The 19,382-nt window shown below is 45.6% G+C and overlaps 1 protein-coding gene across 1 annotated transcript in view; it reads right to left on the bottom strand.

Annotated features, from left to right (window-relative positions):
* The window catches only part of Slc9a4 (solute carrier family 9 member A4), a 51,562-nt gene that overhangs the window by 26,408 nt on the left and 5,772 nt on the right, over positions 1-19,382 (bottom strand). The window contains exons 2-4 of the mRNA XM_026408619.2: positions 18,123-18,586; positions 1,599-1,858; positions 156-373 (exon numbers count right to left, since the gene is read on the bottom strand). Coding sequence (XP_026264404.2) covers positions 156-373; positions 1,599-1,858; positions 18,123-18,586 — 942 coding nt within the window. The remainder of the gene's footprint in view (positions 1-155; positions 374-1,598; positions 1,859-18,122; positions 18,587-19,382) is intronic.

The raw sequence follows: 19,382 nt of genomic DNA, 5'->3' as shown, positions 1-19,382 counted from the left end.
CAACCCTCCTCTAAGCAATAAAACCAGTTAGCACCGACTCACTGCTTATGGTTTTATATGGCAGAAGGGAATAAAGAGAACTAGGAAAAAAAAAAAGAAGAAAAAGAAAAACCCACAAGCTGGGTAGGAGTCTTCGGGGCCCTGCTGTTCCTTACTGATGGCTCTCCAGATCTGGCAGAAAACCAGGGTGAAGCAGATGAAGGCCCAGTTCCACTCATGGTTCTTCCCAATGGTGGACACGCCCATGAAGATGAAGATCAAGGTCTCGCTGACGCTGCTCAGCATCTTCATGAAATACTTGATGGTCGTGTAGGACGTCTGGGACACATTTTCTTCCACGTACTTTTTCATGGTCACGGCGCAGGCTGTGATTCTACAATGGGAGCAGAGTCTCATAGAGAAGCAACAGGTTTTACTTCTCCGAAAAAGATCCTCCCCACTGGCAAAGCTACAGATCCTTGAAGCAAGTCTGTACCCAGAAAAGGCAACGCCTCTGCTCCCTTTCTCTGCCTATCGATCTTGCACACATTTTCTCTCTCTCTCCTCTGGAAGGTGGGGGCGATACAAGGGAAGGTGAATGTGGTAGAGAAAGTGGGTATGGCATGGCTTTCACATAGCAAAATGGAGGACACTCATGCCAGAGAACAAGAAGCAGAAGGTTCCTCTACCTTCCTACCCTCCTTGAGAGCTTTGTCAGTCCCAACCTTCACTTTCTGCTTTACTCTGCCTTAAACCAGAGTAAATCCCACTGAAGTTGGATAGACAGAATAACTCAGGGAGGCCCTGATTTCTTACACTCAAGCAAATGGCTTACAATTATTTCATGACAAATCTTTCCTTTCGAATGCTTCTGTCCTGCAGCCATTTAGAGAGGATGGGGAAATGAAAGAACTTTGCCTTGTCTGGATGGGTTTTGCCATTTTAAATACTTAGCACCTACATTGTGATTTTTAGAGGTATCCCTACACAATAGAATTAGATAGCTCTGCCGGAAGAGTTAGAGAGGAGGGCAATGTCAGAGAGAAAAACACATGATCAATTAGAGTGGGCCAAATTGAGAAGACTCAGTCTCAGAAAAACATATCAAGTTTACAAGGAACACGAGGATAAACATCTCAAAGATGTCTTCATCAGAACAAAGAAATCTGTATTTCCAGTCCTATCCCATCTGCATAATGTCATTCCAGGCTGAAGTGTCCTGGAACTCTGATCCGATTTGAAGGGCACCACGGAGAGCAGAGCTCAGGAATGGAAGCTCTTTGTGGCCTGGCTCCCTTCTACTTTACAATTAATTTTTCAAAGAAAATCTTAAAAACTACAAAGATAGATTTTAACCTTGAACTTTCCCCTAGCTTTTCTCTGCACCAGCTTTTCTGTGAGTCCTAAATTGGTATGATAATTGCTCTCCTATTTGTTTGGCAAAAGACCTGAATCAGATCTCACAAAAGTTTTTTTTTTTTTTTTAAATATCCTACATCTTGCAAGACTTTGGGGGAGTAATATCCAAAGTCACGCCTTTTCCAGATGCTTGGTTCACCCTCTGTGGTCCTCAACTTTCTCTGTTTGACTAGGAGACTCAGTACTTGGATTGTACTCACGCCAGGATGCCAGAGAGATAGAGTGTTTCTGCAGCTAAGTAAGACAGATAGCTGAACATGAAGACGATGAGCGGCTCGATTGCAGAGATATTCTGAGTGAAACGTGTGATAAACGCAGAAATAAATCCAAAAATGACGCCAAAAAATACTCCCCCACACCCCACAATGATGAATCGGGCACATCCAGCCAAAATGTCGACAGGTTCTATGTCTTCGAATTTATGCATCTTTGTGAAGGCAATTAATATATTGTATAGGACCTAGACAAAAAAAAAATGAAATAAAGATGATAAACAGGAATTGGAAAATTTTCACACACCTTTTCTCAACTTTGTGTTTAGTTAAATAATATACAACAATAAATTCCACAACAAATACTAACATGGCTACCTAACTTTTAAATATATTCCAAGTAGTTTAAATGCATTCACATTCACAAAGAGAAAGCATAATACTGGTCGCTTGTAACCAAGCACGTGCTTGAAATCGATACACGAGCTGGGTGTGGTGGTACACGCCTATAATCCCAGTGGCTAGGGAGGCTGAGGCAAGAGGATCTCGAGTTCAAAGCCAGCCTCAGCAACTGAGTGAGGACTGAAATAACTCAGGGACATCCTGTCTCAAAATTAAAAAAAAATTAAAAAGTGCTAGAAATGTGGAACAGTGATTAGGTGCCTCTGGGTTCAACCCCTAGTATCCAAAAAATAAATATGCGAATTACCCAGATTTGATCATTCTATATTGTATACATAGATCAGATTATTTTCATGTCTGCTCTTTAAACATTTCTCCTTTAAAGTGAGCACTAGGTTGAGCTCTCTTAAGAGATGGGGCAGAAGGGACACTGAAGGATAAAGTTTTCTTGGGATCCTCCAGAGACGGTCATGTGGAGGGTAAGGATTTCTGGTGGAGCCTGGCTTTGCCATGATTCCTGAAAGGGATCCCTTTGCAACCTGCAGCTTCAGGTTCGTGTGATAATCTGCCAACAGAAGGCCCCAGCATGGCCCAGGTAGAGCATGTCTGTGCCCTTGGGGTCCGAAGTAGTAGTCCTCCCTGTGTAGTCACGGCCCCTTCCCCTGCCTGCGGCTAGCTCCTCCCGAGGCCCCCAGAGCCCAGGCTTCCACTGCACCAGGGATGGCTGAGCTCGGACCCTGCCTGCCTTCCAGAAGATGCTCTTCCACTTGCCCAGCAACTCTAGACCAGCTCCGGTCTGCTAACCCACCTCCTCTGCTTTCCTCTGCTTTCTAGTGTCCAGATACACACCTTTCCCAGTAAGATCTGAAACCCATCCAAGTGTCTTGTTCCTGGGATGCCCTCCCTTAGCCCCTGGGACCATAGTTCCCATACATCTATTAATTATCAACTTATCATAGTTAATAAATTTTACATAAACATTTTCTCTCTAATCTACTGTGTGGTTTCTCTTTCCCAACTGAACCAACCTACTACAGTCTTCATATACAGATGGTCCCTGACTTAGGATGATTTGACTTACAATTTTTTTTCAACTTTATGGTGGTGTGAAAGAGATATGCATTCAGTTGAAGCTGTACTTTGAATTTGGAACTTTTCCCAGGCTCATGATCTGCAGATATACTCTCTCATGAGGCTGGGCAGCAGCAATGCAGCTCGCAGTTAGCTGTGTGGCTCAGCTGAGATGCTTAGGGGGTTAGGCGTTTTAAGTGCATTTTCAATTTGTGAATTTTCTACTTAACAGTGGGTTTATCAGAACCGGGCCCTATTGAGTAGTGTCTATGTGTCATCTCAATGACTTCTCCAAACCACTGTGGTCTATGTGAGACACACTCCTAATCTCCCTATTATGGCTCTACTTATTTTCACATTTATTGTGGAATTACAGGGATGTACTTATCACTTTGCAGCCCAGAACTTAGACCAAGCTTCTGTAAAGTGGCAGCAGACATTCAGGTAATGAGACCTATAAAACAGATGAAGTAAGATAGCTGCAGAAAACAAAGATCTTTGAGAATCTCAGTCCCTGGGAATCCTGCTAAACCACAGCATACACACATTTGCCATTATCTGCACGTAGCAGGACAAATGAAAAAAAAAATCAGAGCAGGGGACAGAAGATAAATCTCAAGGAAACAGTCACTGTAAGTATATTCTGAATCACAGAAGGACCACTGGGACTCTCTGGGAATGACTGGGTCTATTCCCCATTCATCCCCTCCCTGTCTGAGCCCATTTTCTGCTGCATAAGAGAATATCACAGACTGGGTAATTGATGAATAATAGACATTTATTTGGCTCACAATTCTGGAGGCTGGTAAGTCCAAGAGCATGGTGCCAGCATCTGGTAAGGGGCCTTTCTGATTCATAGAACATGACAGAAAGGGAAGGCAAGCACACCTGAGCCAGACAGAGAAGGCAAGAGGAACCTGAATTGATCACAAACCCACTCTGGAGATAACCCAACCTGTGATACTGACATTAGTCTAGTTAATTCATTGACTCACCTCATAAAGGTTCACCCTCTCAACACTCTCACAAGGCAATTAAATTTCAAAGTGAGTCTTGCAGGGGACACCCACACCTGCCTTCACACTTGGCTCTCCTCTTATTTCTGGATGTGGTTCCTCTCCTCTGCACCCTACCAAGGTTTCCCAGGCTGGAGCCTACTGTTCCAGTTCAATCTTCCTTATTAAGACCCTCCATTCTTCTGCATGACTGACAGCTTTGGGGTTTGGGAATTATCAGAAATGCATGCCATTTTGTGCAGACATTGATCCCTGGGTGGCAGAATCTGGCCCCTTGGTCTGTAGTCTGCAGGCAGCTGCAGTCATTCCCTCCAAAGCCTACTTCCAAGACTTGCCCCACCCTGCAAGGACTGCTCTATACCTGGTGTCTCCCCTTATGATAAGAAATGGCTAATTTCCCACAGAGAGAGACAGACAATAAATGATAACTCATCTGCAAAGCTGTCTGTAGGTTGGTTTCTTGTTGTGTACATAATCATAAACTATCGGAATACATTGAAAACAAAGTCCCAGTTCATCTCATTTGCTCTCTCCTCTAAGCAGGGCCTTTCATTTATTAGAGGGGTTTCCTCTACTGAGAAAGTAGAAGCAACTGATGAGTAGGAATGGACATCCTAGCTTTTGGGGGGACCTGGAGTCACCATGCATACTATTTGTACATTTTCTACAGAGATCAAAAATCCTAGAACATGACTCTTGGCTTTGGAATGTTGGCAAAGAGGGTCAGTCCTCAAAGGAGCCCAAGAGCTACAAACTGTCCTTTAGAGTGCCCCATTGCCAATGGACTTTGCTGCCAGGGACACAAGAAGGGTGCACAATGACCCTAGAATCACAAGTTCACATGCCCTTTGCCATGTAGCTCGGGACCCTGATTTCTGTGTATTTTCCCAAAGCTCTAAGAATAAAGTGCTGCAAGCCAGGTGCTTGAAGGAGTGGGAGTTTATTCTCTCAGTGCTCTGGAGACTGGATATCAAGATGGGCCAGGGTCATGCTCCCTGGGAAAGTGTGAAGGGGGGATTCCTCCTTGTCCCCTCCTTGTTCCTAGTGTTTTTAGGCAATCCTCAGTGTTCCTTGTCTTATGGACACATCGCTCCAGGCTCTGTCACCTCTTCATATGGCTTCCTCTGTGTGTCTCCTCTGTGCACCTGGTCATTTTAACAGGACACCCGTCATTAGATTAGGGTCCACCTTGGTCCCATGTGAGCTCGTCTTAACTAATCACTGTGCAAATACACTGTTTTCAAATAAGGTCATGTTCTAGGTGTCAAAGTGGACTTGAATTTGTATGTTTGTCAGAGAGGTATACCTGATATAGTTTCCGTAACCAAAATGTCCACAAAAATGAAATTAACTTGTATTATAGACTAGCATTCTTGATTTATAAATCTCTTAGAGCACCAATAATTTATTTTGAATCTTATAAGGTCCTAACCGGTGGTGAATCCCCTCCAAATGGATCAGTGTTTGACTTTTAATGCAATAAGCAGCCAGTGGCTGATAAGCTTGGTTAGATAAGGAATGTGGACAGATTGTAAAAAAAAAAAAAAAAAAAAAAACTTGCTTCCTTTCCCAAAGAGAAGTTTCTAGTGCATTTTCTGGAAGAAGGAGAAAGTGGAAAAGTTGAAAAAGAATCAGAAAGCTTAGTGCAAATTTGCCCGAGCAAGGACCCCCCCACACACACACAAACACACACACACACACACACACACACACAATGCATATTGTGATGTGTATCTCTTAATATGAAATGAAGAAAGGAGTTACTTTGAAAAAGGAATATTTGTAGAAATCTTAAACCAGATTTGCTTAGGTATACATACAAAAGTGAAGAAATTTTAAGAAACAAAAATGCTAAAGAAACCTCCATGCATGGCTCACAATCCCCTCCAGATAAATGAATATTATAAATTTGTCCTTTCTAATCCCACCTGCCTGCCTATCATCTACCTATGTTGGCATCCACCATCCATCTCTCCATCTGTGGCAGTGAGAGTGTTTCGTATCTCTGACTGCAGGGAATGAAATGTCCAGCCACCTGCTGTATTTTAATTCTTGTGTTCTGTTCTCAGCTAAGGAGTGTGGCAGGGGCACTAAAATATGTCCTTTGTCAGAAGGCAGGTCTCCTACGGTAGGTGTCCCTGGCCTGAGGACTCTGTGATGAGCTTGGTAAACTCTTTCAATGTCCCTCCTTCCCTTTCTCCTTCCGCTGTGGTCACTCTGTAAGGGATTCTCAGAGTTCTCCCCTCCCTTGGGTTCCTCCTTCTTGGGAGGTATTGCACATCTAATACCCTCTGGGTGTCTGATCTATGGATAACCTGGACAATATGCATGGATTTATTGTCCATCGGTGGATCAATAATATTTTACAAAACTGTTATTATACTGGTCTATGTTATTTAAACAAATGAAGCTGTGTTTTCAGGAAAAGCTAATCCAAGTATTTGAAATTTGTGATTTATGGTTTCAAAATAAATGTAAAATAAACTTCATGGTTGTACCCTGATGCAGTGAGTTTATTTAGATCCATTCCACTTTCTGCCCGACCTTGGAGGAATCCATGTGTGGGTCTTAGGAGCCCTGGGTTTTTCATTTCTGGAGCTGAACTCCCAAAGAAATGAAGCCAAGATGAGAAGCCAGACCTGCTTTCACAAGTCCAGATCAGGAAGGTTTGAATGAGGTTAAGTGAGCTTTATTTGACTCTCAAATCCAGAGGAAACTCCGGGAAACATGACTGAGATACAAAGATTTGAATATTACTACCACAAATAAAAACTCTTTACTCTGAATCCATTGCAGTGGCCTGGGAAAGCCAATCAGTACAGCCCTGAACTTGACCCTGGTGTATCCTGAAGGAGGATGTCAGGGCACATTCAGAAGGGCACACAATTAGGAAGACTGCATTTATAGGCACAATCCATAGGACTGTGTGCAAAACAATTCTTACCTTTCAGATTAGTAGGTTCTAGGTATCACTACAGGAAAAATAGTATCTTTGAATTCATTTTAAATCACAATAGTGTGTGTGTGTGTGTGTGTGTGTGTGTGTGTGTGAGAGAGAGAGAGAGAGAGAGAGAGAGAGAGAGAGAGAGAGAGAGAGAGAGGGGAGTCAAGGTTAAATCTGTTTTTGACACAAGGAGAACAGGTTAGAGTTTCTTCCTTTCTCATTGTCTCAGGGAATCGTCCTTTTACAAGATGTAATTGCAAATCTCCCCGATTATAACACTAGCCACTCCAATACCACTGTGCATGTTCTGTTTAACCCAGAGAAACTCACGTGACGCCTGACAACAGCCCACCAACCAAGGCTCAGCAGAGATGGAGAGTCAATTGCAAGTATGCTAGATTTTTTTCTTGTCAACCTCATGGAGGAATAATTTACATATAATAAACTGCATCTAAAATGAATGAATTCTGGCCATTGTACATGTGCATAAAACCAAGGCTGTGATCAAGATATAGAATATTTGCACAAACCCAGAGAGGCTCCTCATTCCTCTTTTGAAGTCTATTTCCAGGTTGTTTTATTTCCTTCACTCTGACCCTAACCTCAGGAAACTTCTGATCTATTAGAGATGAATTTGCATTTTAATTGAAATGAATAATATGGTATGGACTCTGTGGTGTCTGATTTCATTAGCTTAGTATAATATTTCTGGAAATTATTCCTGTTATTGCGGGTATCAGTGGTCTATTTCTTTGTATTCCCGTCAATTTCTAATTCATGGTTATAGGCAATTTCAGCCACCCCATCACCTGGTAATGGGCATTTGTTCTCCCTGACCTCAGTTTTTGGTTATTTGAATATTGCTACTGTGAATTTCACAATTCTTTTGTGCAGATATATGCTTTTATTTCTGTTGGATAAATACTTGGGATTGTTGTCAGTTTTCTTCCAACAAGTTGGTAAAATGATACAATGGTTAGGTAATACGGTTGACACAGGCTAAACTTTTAAAGAGACTTCCAAATAGTTTTCCAAAGCCATTGTATCATTTTGTCTTCCTAACTAGAAATGCATCCCAGTATTTTTCTTTTCTTTCTTTTTTTTTTTTTTTTTTTTTTTTTAAGAAGGTGTCATGCTAAGTTGCTGAATTTGGCTTTGAACTTCAAATCTTCCTGCCTCAGCCAAAGAATTACCAGGATAACAGATATGAGCCACCACACCCGGCTGATAACTGCCTTCTTTTGTGATACACATGTTTAAATATTTGGCAATTTTTAATTAAGTTGTTTTTTTGTTATTATTGAGTTGTAAAATTCTTTATATATTCTTCATAAATTCATTGTGAGGTATGTGCATAGAGAATAAGTTCTTTGTTCTTTAGCTTGTCTTCTGGTTTTATACTTAAAAGTGCATGTTAAAGATCAAAACTTATTCTTTTGATAAAATCCAGGTTATTATGTTATTTCCCTTTTTTGTTTGCTTGTTTATGATTTTCCTGTTTTGACAATTCCATGATTAGATAGATTTTGGCTCTATGTTTTCTTCAGGAGATTTATAATTTTATCTTTACATTTAGGCTATGACACACTTTGTGTTGATCTAACTAATGTTTGATCCTGTGAGGAGGGGCAATGGCAGATTCAGCTCTGTCGTGGGGCACTAGTCTTGACCCTGTGACAGCTAAAGGAAGCCTGCTACTAATTACTGAATTACCTGGCAAGACTGCACAATGAGAGGACATTCTTCACTCCTAAAAGAAGAAAAAAGACCTGCGGCCCCAGGAGAGGAGAGTGAAGTGTGCTGTTACCAACGGTCCTGGGTTTGGCCTCCCTCAACATTCATTGCTAATGGACTCAGAGAGTAAAGTAAAGGCCACGTTGGTGAACTGATGTCCGATAATGTGAAGAGGAGGAAAACATACTGAAAGTGGCAGAATGTCACTGACCTAGGGCACAGCAAACAAGTTCCTTGAATGAACGTCTTTTCACTTTAAAAACTGTGAAAACCCTTCTGAGCTTGGAGAAAGCGAGGGTGGGAGTTCGCCCTATTGCAGCTCTAAGAACCACCTCCCCACCAAGGACTCCCAGATATACATCTCCACTTCATCTTTCTCCCAACCTCTAGACTTGTATTTCTATAATGATCCAACAATTATTTCAAAGGCCCATTGATAACTCAAATTTAGTAGTTCAAAGCCAACCTAAGACGAGTCATCCCCTACCAATATCTGTTCCTCATCCGGACTCTGTTCAAGCAAGTGCCTGAGCCTAGTGTCCCTCCTCTATGCAAATCGTCCCCCTTCCCCATTCCCACATCAATTTGAAGCAAATACTCAAGTGATGGTCTTTTACCATCTGGGGTCAGTAGTGACCTCTGTGATACAAAAAGTAACTTAAAAGCCAATCTCAAAGCTCAGTTACTTTTAACTACAAAGTCAAACATCAGTTGTGACCAGTAGATTTAAGTTCACTGAAGACAAGCTTAGTGATTTTCTTTTATTTTAGGAGTTTTCTCTGACTTAGTGAAAAAATCAGTGTCTGAGAGAAAGTAGTTGCTCAGTAATATTTTTGGATGGATGGATGGATAAATGGATGGATGGATAGATGGATGGATGGATGGATGGACAGATGGATGGATGATTAGGACTCAGGAGACCTCTGGCTCCACCAAGCATAACTCAACTTCAACATTAGAATATAGGAGTTGGAGCTGAGGATGCAGCCCAGAGGTAGCCCAGAGGTAGAAGCATCTGTGAGACCCTGGGTTTGGATGCCAGCACCTCAAAAATAAGTAAAATCAATCAATACATAAGGTAGTTGGATTTCGTGGTACCTCAATCCTTTCCCATGGTTCTAGTCTACTTTTTACTCCTGATTAGTCACCTAAAGTCTCACACGCTGCAGGCTGGGTCCCGTGTTGATGTTGAAAGGTGGTGGGATCTTTAAGACACAGGAACCGGTGGAAGGCTCTATCCTCAGGACGGATTCATGCTATTTGAGCAGGAGGGTTTTTCTCACTCTCACTGGAAGTCCCTCAAAAGCAGGTTGTGACCGGGGGACCTGGCTCCTCCCCTGAATCTCTTTGGCTCCCTCCCTTGAACGTGCACCCTCTGACCTTGGCAGCTTCCCTCTCTGCGTCTTTGCCACCAGGTGACCTAACCAGGAAGCCCTCACCAGGTGGTATCTTGCCTTTTAAACTTTCAACCCCCAAATCATGAGCCAAAATGAACCTCTTTTATTTTTTTGTAAAGTAACGAGACTCAGGTATTTCATTATAACAACACAGAATGGACAAAGACACCAGTAACCGCAGCCGGTCCTGGTGGTAAGAAGTGAAATACGAATGAGCACAGCTTCTTACCTCACCCATCTCTTGGATCTAATGCTCCAGAGCAGGCCTGTACAACAGGTTCTGCTGGCTGTTGTCCCTTTACGCAATCATTGAGGAAGCCACAGGGAAGCTATTTGCCAACCAACCCCTCCCAACAGTCAACTCATAGGACTTTTCACATGATGCTGGGCATAGTTTTTCCATCTCGCAGCCCAACATATCCAACAAGACCTTGAGAATGCACACATGCCTGTTGGTGGTGGGACATGTGTCAAAAACCACAGGACCAGGAAACTCTCCAGGCTGTGTTTAGAACACTAGGCTTTCCTCCCAAGTCAGGGATTTCCATGAATGTATTATATAACCTCCTAGGAAACCTCTGTGGCTGGGAAGGGTTCTAGGCAGATACAGAAGAACAGGCAGGTGCATGGTCAGAGGCTAAGAAAAGTCAGAAGCTCATAGCTTGTGGCTGCTCAAAGGCACAGGGCAAAGCCTGTTTGTTTTTGCATCCCTGGCTTTTAGCACAGTTGGTGAGAAGTGCATAGTTTTTGGAGCAGGGACAGGGCAGCTCCCATGTGCCCTTCTGCAAATTTGTCCCGATTATTCCCTGAAGAGAGAAATAGCATTGCTTTCCCCCCACCCCCACCCCACCGTGTCACTTTTCCAAGTCCATGTGCCTAGCTGCTCAAGCCCACCTCCTGCCGCAGGAAAGACAACTTGACAGCCAGAGAAGTTCTTTTTTCTTGTACTTGTGAACTGAAGTGAGTTCTAATCACCCCTAAGTGGCTCACAGCTTAGCCTGGTGAAAAACCAATGTGCACAATTCCCCCCTCCACTATTCTCTTACTTCAGGCGGAAGGAAGAAAATGAACCGAATGAGTATTTATGAATCCAATTTGAGGACTTGCAAGGAAGCACTCCCTGCAGGGCCCCTCTCCAGCCCTGCTCTGGCACACCTCTCAGTGGTTCCAGGCTGTGGGTTTGAGCCAGACATGCAGATGGAAAAGGTGTCACTTCAATACAGAAGGACAGGAGTCAGATGTGCCTCCTTTCTCCTGGCGACCCACTGCACCCCCAAACATGCCTGGCCCCCTCACTGCTCCCAGGTCCTTCTGCACCCCCAACCTGGTCCAAGCTTCATCTCAAGCTGTTTGCTGCCTCTCTCTCTCTCTCTCTCTCACACACACACACACACACACACACACACACACACACACAGCCAGCACCATGCCTCACTCCCAGAGGACCCTTTGGCACACTGCAGGGAAGCCCATAAGGAAAGCCCCCAGAGTACATGTCTAAAGACAAACACAGGGTCCAGGCTGGATGGGCCCCAGACTCCTGTCCACCCTGTCTGGGTCAGATGCACCCCGTGGGGACACCCTGCACCACACCAAGCACTTGCTGAGGCTTTACAGGGGGTTGGCTTTCACCCTGAGCCAACCCACCAAGGCTGCATGGCCCTATTTGTCTGAGGCTCAGACCCGACCCTCAGTCCTGGGCCTGATGAGCATCATGATTGTCATTTTGGTGTGGCTCCTCTGACCTATGAATCCTCACCTACCTTTAATGGGCACCTGGGGGTCTCATTTGATAGCCTCTGCAAAACCACATGCTGAGGTTGGATTAATTAATTTACACATGATGAAACTGAAGCATAGAATGATAGAGTCTCCTGCTGAAAATCATGCCATCCCCTGACACACGGAGCTCCCTACCTTCTTCGTCAGAGGACCTGTCTACAGGTGCTGCTTGGTTTACAGTGGGATTACATCTCCATCAAGTCATCTGAAGGTGAGAACGTCCCGAGTCAAAAATGCGTTTAGTACACATGACCTGCCACACATCCTAGTGTCACAACACGGTGCACTGTAGGGTGACTGCTGCTCCCCGGCCTGATGGGGGTGACTGGGAGCTGCTGCTCCCTGCCACTGCCCAGCAGCATGAGCAAAGACCCAAATCAGAATTGGAGGTAGGGCTTCTACTGAACGCGGATTGCTTTCACACCGTGGGAAAGTTAAAAAGTCCAAACATTGTAAGTTGGGGACTCTTGCCAAGTTATTCTCACCTCTCACCTTCCACCCTGATGCTTCCGAATCTGAATAAAATAAAAGGAAATAAAAGAAGAATAAGGAACAGTTGCCTACTGTCCCTTCTGGATTCTGTTCAAGTTTGTACGCAGCTCTGCAGGAAAGTTTCAGCCTGCAAAGTCCAGACAGACAGACAAAACCCGGCAGCATCATTTAGGGTATGGAGAGCTCTGCCGCTCAGAGGCCCTTGGGCAGGTGAACGCCACGTAACACCAAACACAGGGTGCCTGTGCCACAAGTTATTTTGAATGTTTTATCTGTATGGATTCATTTTAATCCTCGTACAATCCTATCTCTGGTTCACAGAAAGAAAACGGAGACTCACAGAGGTTAAGTGACTCCTACTAAAGTCAAACAACTTGCAGCAGAGGAAGGACATGAACAGAGGCACACAGGCTCCTGCCCATACTCTTGGTTATGCTTTACTGCCTTGTGAATGGCGGGTAATGGAGTTAGGAACCCATTTGAGACAGAAAATATAAACCATGAAATCTGCCCTTTGATGAAGGCAGGCTTTGTATCATCCCCAGGGATGTGTCAGATGCACGGTTCACCTTGATTCTCCCCGTGCCCCGGACAGCACAGGGGAAGGACAGCTGCATCAGACTGTGGGGAAGAGGGACTCAATGAAGGGACTCTTCACTGACAACTACACCAGTGTCCTTCCAGCCCCTGGAGGGTGGGCTCAGGAAACAATGTGGAAACTTGGTGGTGGACATGGGTCTGAGGGAAACATTTTCAGTGTGCTCACAGCTTCCCAGAAAGATGCAGATTCAAAAGAAGCATCAGAGAAGGTGGGCTGCAGCCTGTGGAGGCTGGCAGCCCAGGCAGAGCAGCAGCCTGGCCCCAGGGCCAGCAGCACCCTCACCCATCCAGCAGCACCCTCACGGCCCCCATCAATCAATTCTCTCTTCCTTCTGCAGGACGGCCATTGGCTCCCTGAGTTCTAGATTCTGGGCCCTATGATGCAGATACTGGGAGGGAACAGCTGAAAGACCAATCAGAGAGCCACCAGGCAGCCCATTAGGAAAGGCTGATAAACAGATCAGGAAAGAGAGGGGAAAGGAATTCCAGCCTGAAGGAGAGGGCGGTTTAAGATCTAATGCTAGCCACAGGTATGCATCGTACATTCAGGGCCAAGTGCAAATTGAATGAGAAGTAAAACATTCTTACTAACAGCCTCAGCAGAAGGGAACTGCTAGCTGGCGAAGCAGAAAGAGGCTGTATTTCCACTTCTTATTTAGATATTAAGATGCAGATGCTAAATTCTGCTCAATTAATAAATAAATGCCCTCTCTGAGAGTCTGTGTCTTCCCAAGGAAAATGATAATAGAAATTCAAGTACTTGGAGATCCCAGAACTCAGCTGGCAACCCCACACCCTAACTCTAAGCAACCATATCTCTAACCCAGCTCTAACCCTCAACCTAACCAAGAAAACCAAGTATCTCAATAAGAACCTAGAACTCAGGTCCTGGGGGACAATGTCCGTGACGACTCCCTAATACCCTTTCACAGAATGGTGACGAGAATCCACGCTTCAATCAGTTGTCATGCGGCTTGAAGAAAGAAAAACTCCACAAAGCAGTGACTATCCCAGGACTAGCCCTCAGACAGGCAATGAGCTCAATTCCTTCTATCTCAAGGCTCCTAGAGAACGGAATATAGAGGCAGCAAGATCTCATACAGAGTCATCTCTAGAGGAAGGAGTGAAGACAAGAGGAAAAGGGAAATGGGAGGGGAGAGAGAAGATGTCAAGGAAAGAGCAGAGATACTCCCCAGCCAGACCCCCTGAGCTCCAGTCTCAGCCTCACCCCATCCGGAGGTGGACTGAGAGAATTCTGTTGTACCACCTTCAGCAAGTTGATCCAGAAGAACCAGGGAGAGATACACATACAAGAACAATCTGCCCTTCTGTCAATGAGGTGGTGCCATGTTTGAAATCAGCTGCCTAGCTACAGTGAACCAGCCACCATGGAGTGTCCTTGAGGTGGGGTGATATCAGAGTGACCATCATGAGTGTCGACCCAAGACTGGACACCCACTGTACCAAAAGCTGAATCTGAATTTCCAAGGACTCTACGAACCAAAGAGTATCATCATCTTGATTCTACTGCAAAAGGAGGCACAGAAAGATCAGAATCTTGTCCAGAGTCACACATTGGACTTGCAGAGCCCGCCCCTTTTGGTTTTTAGAAGTGGACAAGCTTCCCTAACCGGACGTGGGCCCAATCTTCACATTGATGATGCATGGGTTCTCTCCTGTCCCCTCCCAGCTCCAAGAGTGGAGAATTCAGAAGGTAAAAAGGAAGAGAGGTGGGCAGTTGGCAGAGCTGGGCCTCCTGGCGTGTCCTTGTTCAGCCTATTTCAATTTCCTTTGCCTTATTTTCTTCATCTTTAAAATGAGGGTATTTACTCACGCTTCATAATATGATCTAAAAACTTAATGACAAATGCTAAAATGAACCACTCGGGGCCTGCGTATGGTAGCACACCTGTTTGCCTTCTAGAATTCTGGCCATGAGATTCATCCGGGGATGTGGGTGATCCTTCTATTTCAGCAATCTTAGAAACATCCTTTATTTTTCAAATATTTTTTTTTATTCATCATAGCACTGGGGGATTGAAGCCAGGGCCCTGACTAAGCTAGTTAAGCACTCTGCACCTGAGCTACATCTCCAGTCCTGAAACATCCTATATTTTTAACAGGAGAATTGCATATAGTCAAATTGTACCACATGATGTTTTAATGTACATAGTATAATGTGGTGGTCTTTACAGTCTAGCTAATTAAGGTATCCACCTCCACATCATCACACACTTTCTGCCCATCCTTCTCCTTCCTTTCCTCTCTCCTTCTCTCCCTCTCTCCTTCCCTTCCTTCCTTTAATGCACATAGTCAAGTCACCTGAAATCTGCTCTCTTTGCAAATTTCCAGTATACAATATAGTATTGGCCGTCATTTTAAAGCTATGTGGGTTTTGTCTCTGTCCCCTCTGCCTACCATTGAGGGTGTGTTCTGGTGAATTAGAATCAGAACCTGCAATTTCAGCCAGAGGAAGAAATAGTGGAATAAAAGACCTGGCCAATCAGACTCATTGATGCTTGGCCCACTCTAGAAGGCAGCCCTGAGGGGATAAAGATCTGTAGAGCTGTCACATATAAGCCACAATCACTGGCCACCTTCGGGATGACTCAGACTTCCTGCTGAAAGAGCACAGTACTGATTGCTGGCCTTGGGCAGGCTCACTGCTCAATGAAAGGGTGAGTTCAAGGCCCTTAGCTCAAAATACCATTGGATGGCCGAAAGTACCAGTTGCTTCAAGCTGCTTTCTAAATCTGGACCTAGGGCCTCTCTGGTTTCACTTAGAGACCCAGCAGCGCCCAGCACACACTTAATACCCACTGTGCTGTGGCTGCCCACAGAGTGACATGTGGGCAGCCTCACCAGAGCCAAACCTACAGCAGCCTCGTCTGGCAAAGGTCACAGCAGTGCCCTCTGCCGATACTCGGGTCACTCAAAAATCCCCATTTTATTTTGAAAATCTCATTCTTTAGACGTGTCTGGGCCAGAGCCATTAAACTTTGACATATGCTGCTGGCCCTGAATTGACAACCTGAACCCAGACGGTGGAGGTAAAAGGCAGAGAAAAACTCAGGGTCAGGTCTGATTCTCAAACTCCAGGGCAGCTGAGTCCAGCGCTCGCCTTGGTAATTAATGAAGACTATTTCTTGGCAAGAACTCCTGCAGATCATATGATTGTGCTCCTGATGCAGAAACAGTGTGTTCTGTGAAAATCAAGGAGGCGGCAGTCAATACACTGCCTATGAAGTGCAAGCTGATAAAGGCTTTCTGGAAATTCTTGGCAGCTGGGGTGTAAGGCATAAAATTAAGTTCAATGTCACGTGCTACCTTGATATTTGGAAAAATCAGGAGGCCCTCAAACAGCCCAACTGCAAGCCCTCCCCCTCCTCCCAACGCACACAGCCCTGTGGATAATGTCCCCCAGTGATAAAAGCCTTTTTACCAAGGAGACCAGGCACAGTTCCTGCTCATCTCCAACTAGCGGGATTCAGTTCCCTGGCGGCCAGCAAAACCATCCAAATAGCCCAATCATCTGTGAAGAACCAGGCTTACCCGATCCTCCTGCCTGCCCACCCCGGCCCCTGCTGGTTGCTTCTCGTTGAGGGCAGCCCTGCGGGGCCCTGAATGGTGTGTGGCGTCCTCCCGCTCTGGGCTCTGAGCATGTGTGACTCATCAACCACCATCAATCTCATCTGCCCAGTGTCGGGTGTCATGCATTTGGCCATCTCCATAACCCTCGGCTGAGAATCTCTCATTTACCAATGAGGTGAGTGGGAGGTGATTCAAACAACCACATGTTTCAAAATTTTAAATGCATACACTGCTCAACCTGGGAATTTCATTTCTAAGAGACTATCCCATAAATAGTCTCAGTGAAGCAAAAAGAGAAATATGCAGAAACAAGAATATTCATTGCCACATTGTATATAAGAGCAAAAAGTTGAAAATAACCTAAATAACCATTCACTGAGGAAATTAAATTATAGTAAACATGAACTGTGACATACTTCCCAACAGCTGAAAAGACATAGTAAGAATTTCAAGACTTCTTCTATCTAAGCAATACATCTAATATAATCTGCCCGGTCTTTGTTAAAATATGAATCCCCAACTGTATACATTCACGTGTGCGTGTGATAAAGGCTGGGAGGGAGAGGACAAGATGGATAAAAGTAGTAGCTTTTTGCACGGGGAGTGAGGAGAGGGCAAGTGGAACCTTTGGTGTTTTATGCTACACAGCTTTATTTTTTTGTTGTAGCTATTTGCTTTTCATATTTTTGCAGTTCTTTTGAGATGAGGTCTTGCTAATTGCCCAGGATGGTCTCAAACGCTTGGGTTCACAGATCCTCCTGCCTCTGTGTCACATCAAGCTAGGACCACAGGGGCATGGCACTCCACCCAGCTGTGCTCCCCAGTTTTGTACAGTTTGATCCTCATTGATAAAATTAATTCTAGTTTTACTTATGTGCTGGTATAGAGACTTGAAAGTAAGTTGCACCTGATTAAAAAAAAAAAAAAAACTTGCACCTGATAAAGATTGCAGCGATTATGAAGAAACTGAACATGGAGAACTACCTACAGTGGGATATGACAGCCCCTCAGCCCACTGACATCTCCTGAGCCTTAGTGCTAATGTTAATCTAGAGGCTTCCTCAGAAGAAATCTCTCATTCCCATTTTCCATGTATCATGGTAATCGGGTGATGATACACAAAGCCCACCCATTTTTATCAATCTTCTCAATTCTCTCCCGATCTTATCTTTGATGTCACTTCATCTCATGCAGCATTTTTTTTTTAAAGCATGCCAAGGGAAGGAATGGAAGTGAGATCTGATAAATGAAAAACAACTCTCTCTCTCTATAAGACAGGCCACCCTTTTCGCCCGTGTGAAGACCCAGTGCTAGTGTGCAGTCAGGTGCACGGTGCAGATCCTAAGGAAGGTCACTGGATTGGGGGCCATGCTGTGTGCACCGGGGTCTGCCCATTCCTGGCAGAGGTCCAGACTCTGGCCTCCTCTTTCGCCCCGAGGATCGCCTCCTGCCCGAGCCCCACTGAACCCCTGGGACGTCTCACCACGCTGATGCCATCGTTGAGAAGGGCCTCCCCGAAGATGATCATGTAGAGCTGCTCGTTCACGCGCGCCTCCTCGAACACGGCCAGCACGGCCACGGGGTCCACGGCCGAGAGGAGGCTGCCGAAGAGCAGGGTGTCCAGCAGGCTGAGGTCGCCGAGGCCGAAGGCCCCGACCTGGCACACCAGGTAGAGCGACAGGCCGATGCCCAGGGCGTTGACCAGGGCCCCCAGACCCGCCCACCACAGGATGGAGCCGAGGTTCTCGAAGAAGGGCCTCGTGGGCATGAAGTAGCCGCTCTCCAGCACGATGGGCGGGAGCAGGTAGAGGAAGTAGATGCTCGAGTCCATGACCGGGGGCGACTTGTGGTCGGTGGCGAAGATGACGCCGCCCACCAGGGCGCCCACGAGGATGAGCAGGCAGCTTTCGGGCATGAGGCCCGGCAGCCGGTGGTAAAGGTGGAAACCTGCGGAAGCGCAGAGGAGCACGTTTGGAAATGGCTCGTGAAACGGGGCTCCCGGAAAGCCAAGCGGACAGGACCTGGGGCCCGCTGGCTGGCTTCTCCCAGCCTCAGTTTCCCATCCGTGGCCGGGACTGGGAGTGCGGCCAGGGCGGCCACCCTGGGTTTCTGCAGCGCTGGGAATCCAGCCCAGGGCCCTTGCACCTGCTGGGCCAGCCCTCCACCACTGAGCTGTATTCCGCGCTCAGGATGCCCAGACTGTGCACTTACAGATGCCGTTTCTGCCTCTGGCTCAGGCAAAATCAGACCTACTCACCTGGACTGTCTTCAGCTTTTCCCATCTTACTTCATTCCCCTCTTCACTCAACAAACAGGCAGCCATTAAAAGCTGCTGATTTTGTCTCCTCTCTTTAGCCAGTGACATGGCTTCCTGATCAGACGCTGAAGAGGGAAATCGGGCCACATTCTCATGAATCCCTCTTCATCACCTTTGCCCTTTCAGGCCACCAGCCCTGAATTCCTCCAGTCCCTCTGAAGTCCACCTTCTCCCCTCCATTTCTGTAGCCACGGTCTTTATTGAAGACATCCTGATTCCTCATCTTAAATATCGCATTTTTCTTCTCACCTCCTGCTGTACTTTTAATCTTGAATGTCCCCCAGTGTCCTGAGTGTTTTGGTCCCCAGGGAGGTGATATTGTGAGATGATAAAACCTTTAAGAGGTAGGGCCTAGTGGGGGGGGGGGCTCCAGGTCAATGGGAACATGCTCTCAAAAGGGATTGTGAGACCCCTGCCCCTTACTCC

Source organism: Urocitellus parryii, chromosome 12, assembly GCF_045843805.1.
Source record: "Urocitellus parryii isolate mUroPar1 chromosome 12, mUroPar1.hap1, whole genome shotgun sequence".
NCBI lineage: Eukaryota > Metazoa > Chordata > Mammalia > Rodentia > Sciuridae > Urocitellus > Urocitellus parryii.
Note: the sequence above shows the minus strand (reverse complement) of the source record. Positions and strands in the feature narration are given on the sequence as shown.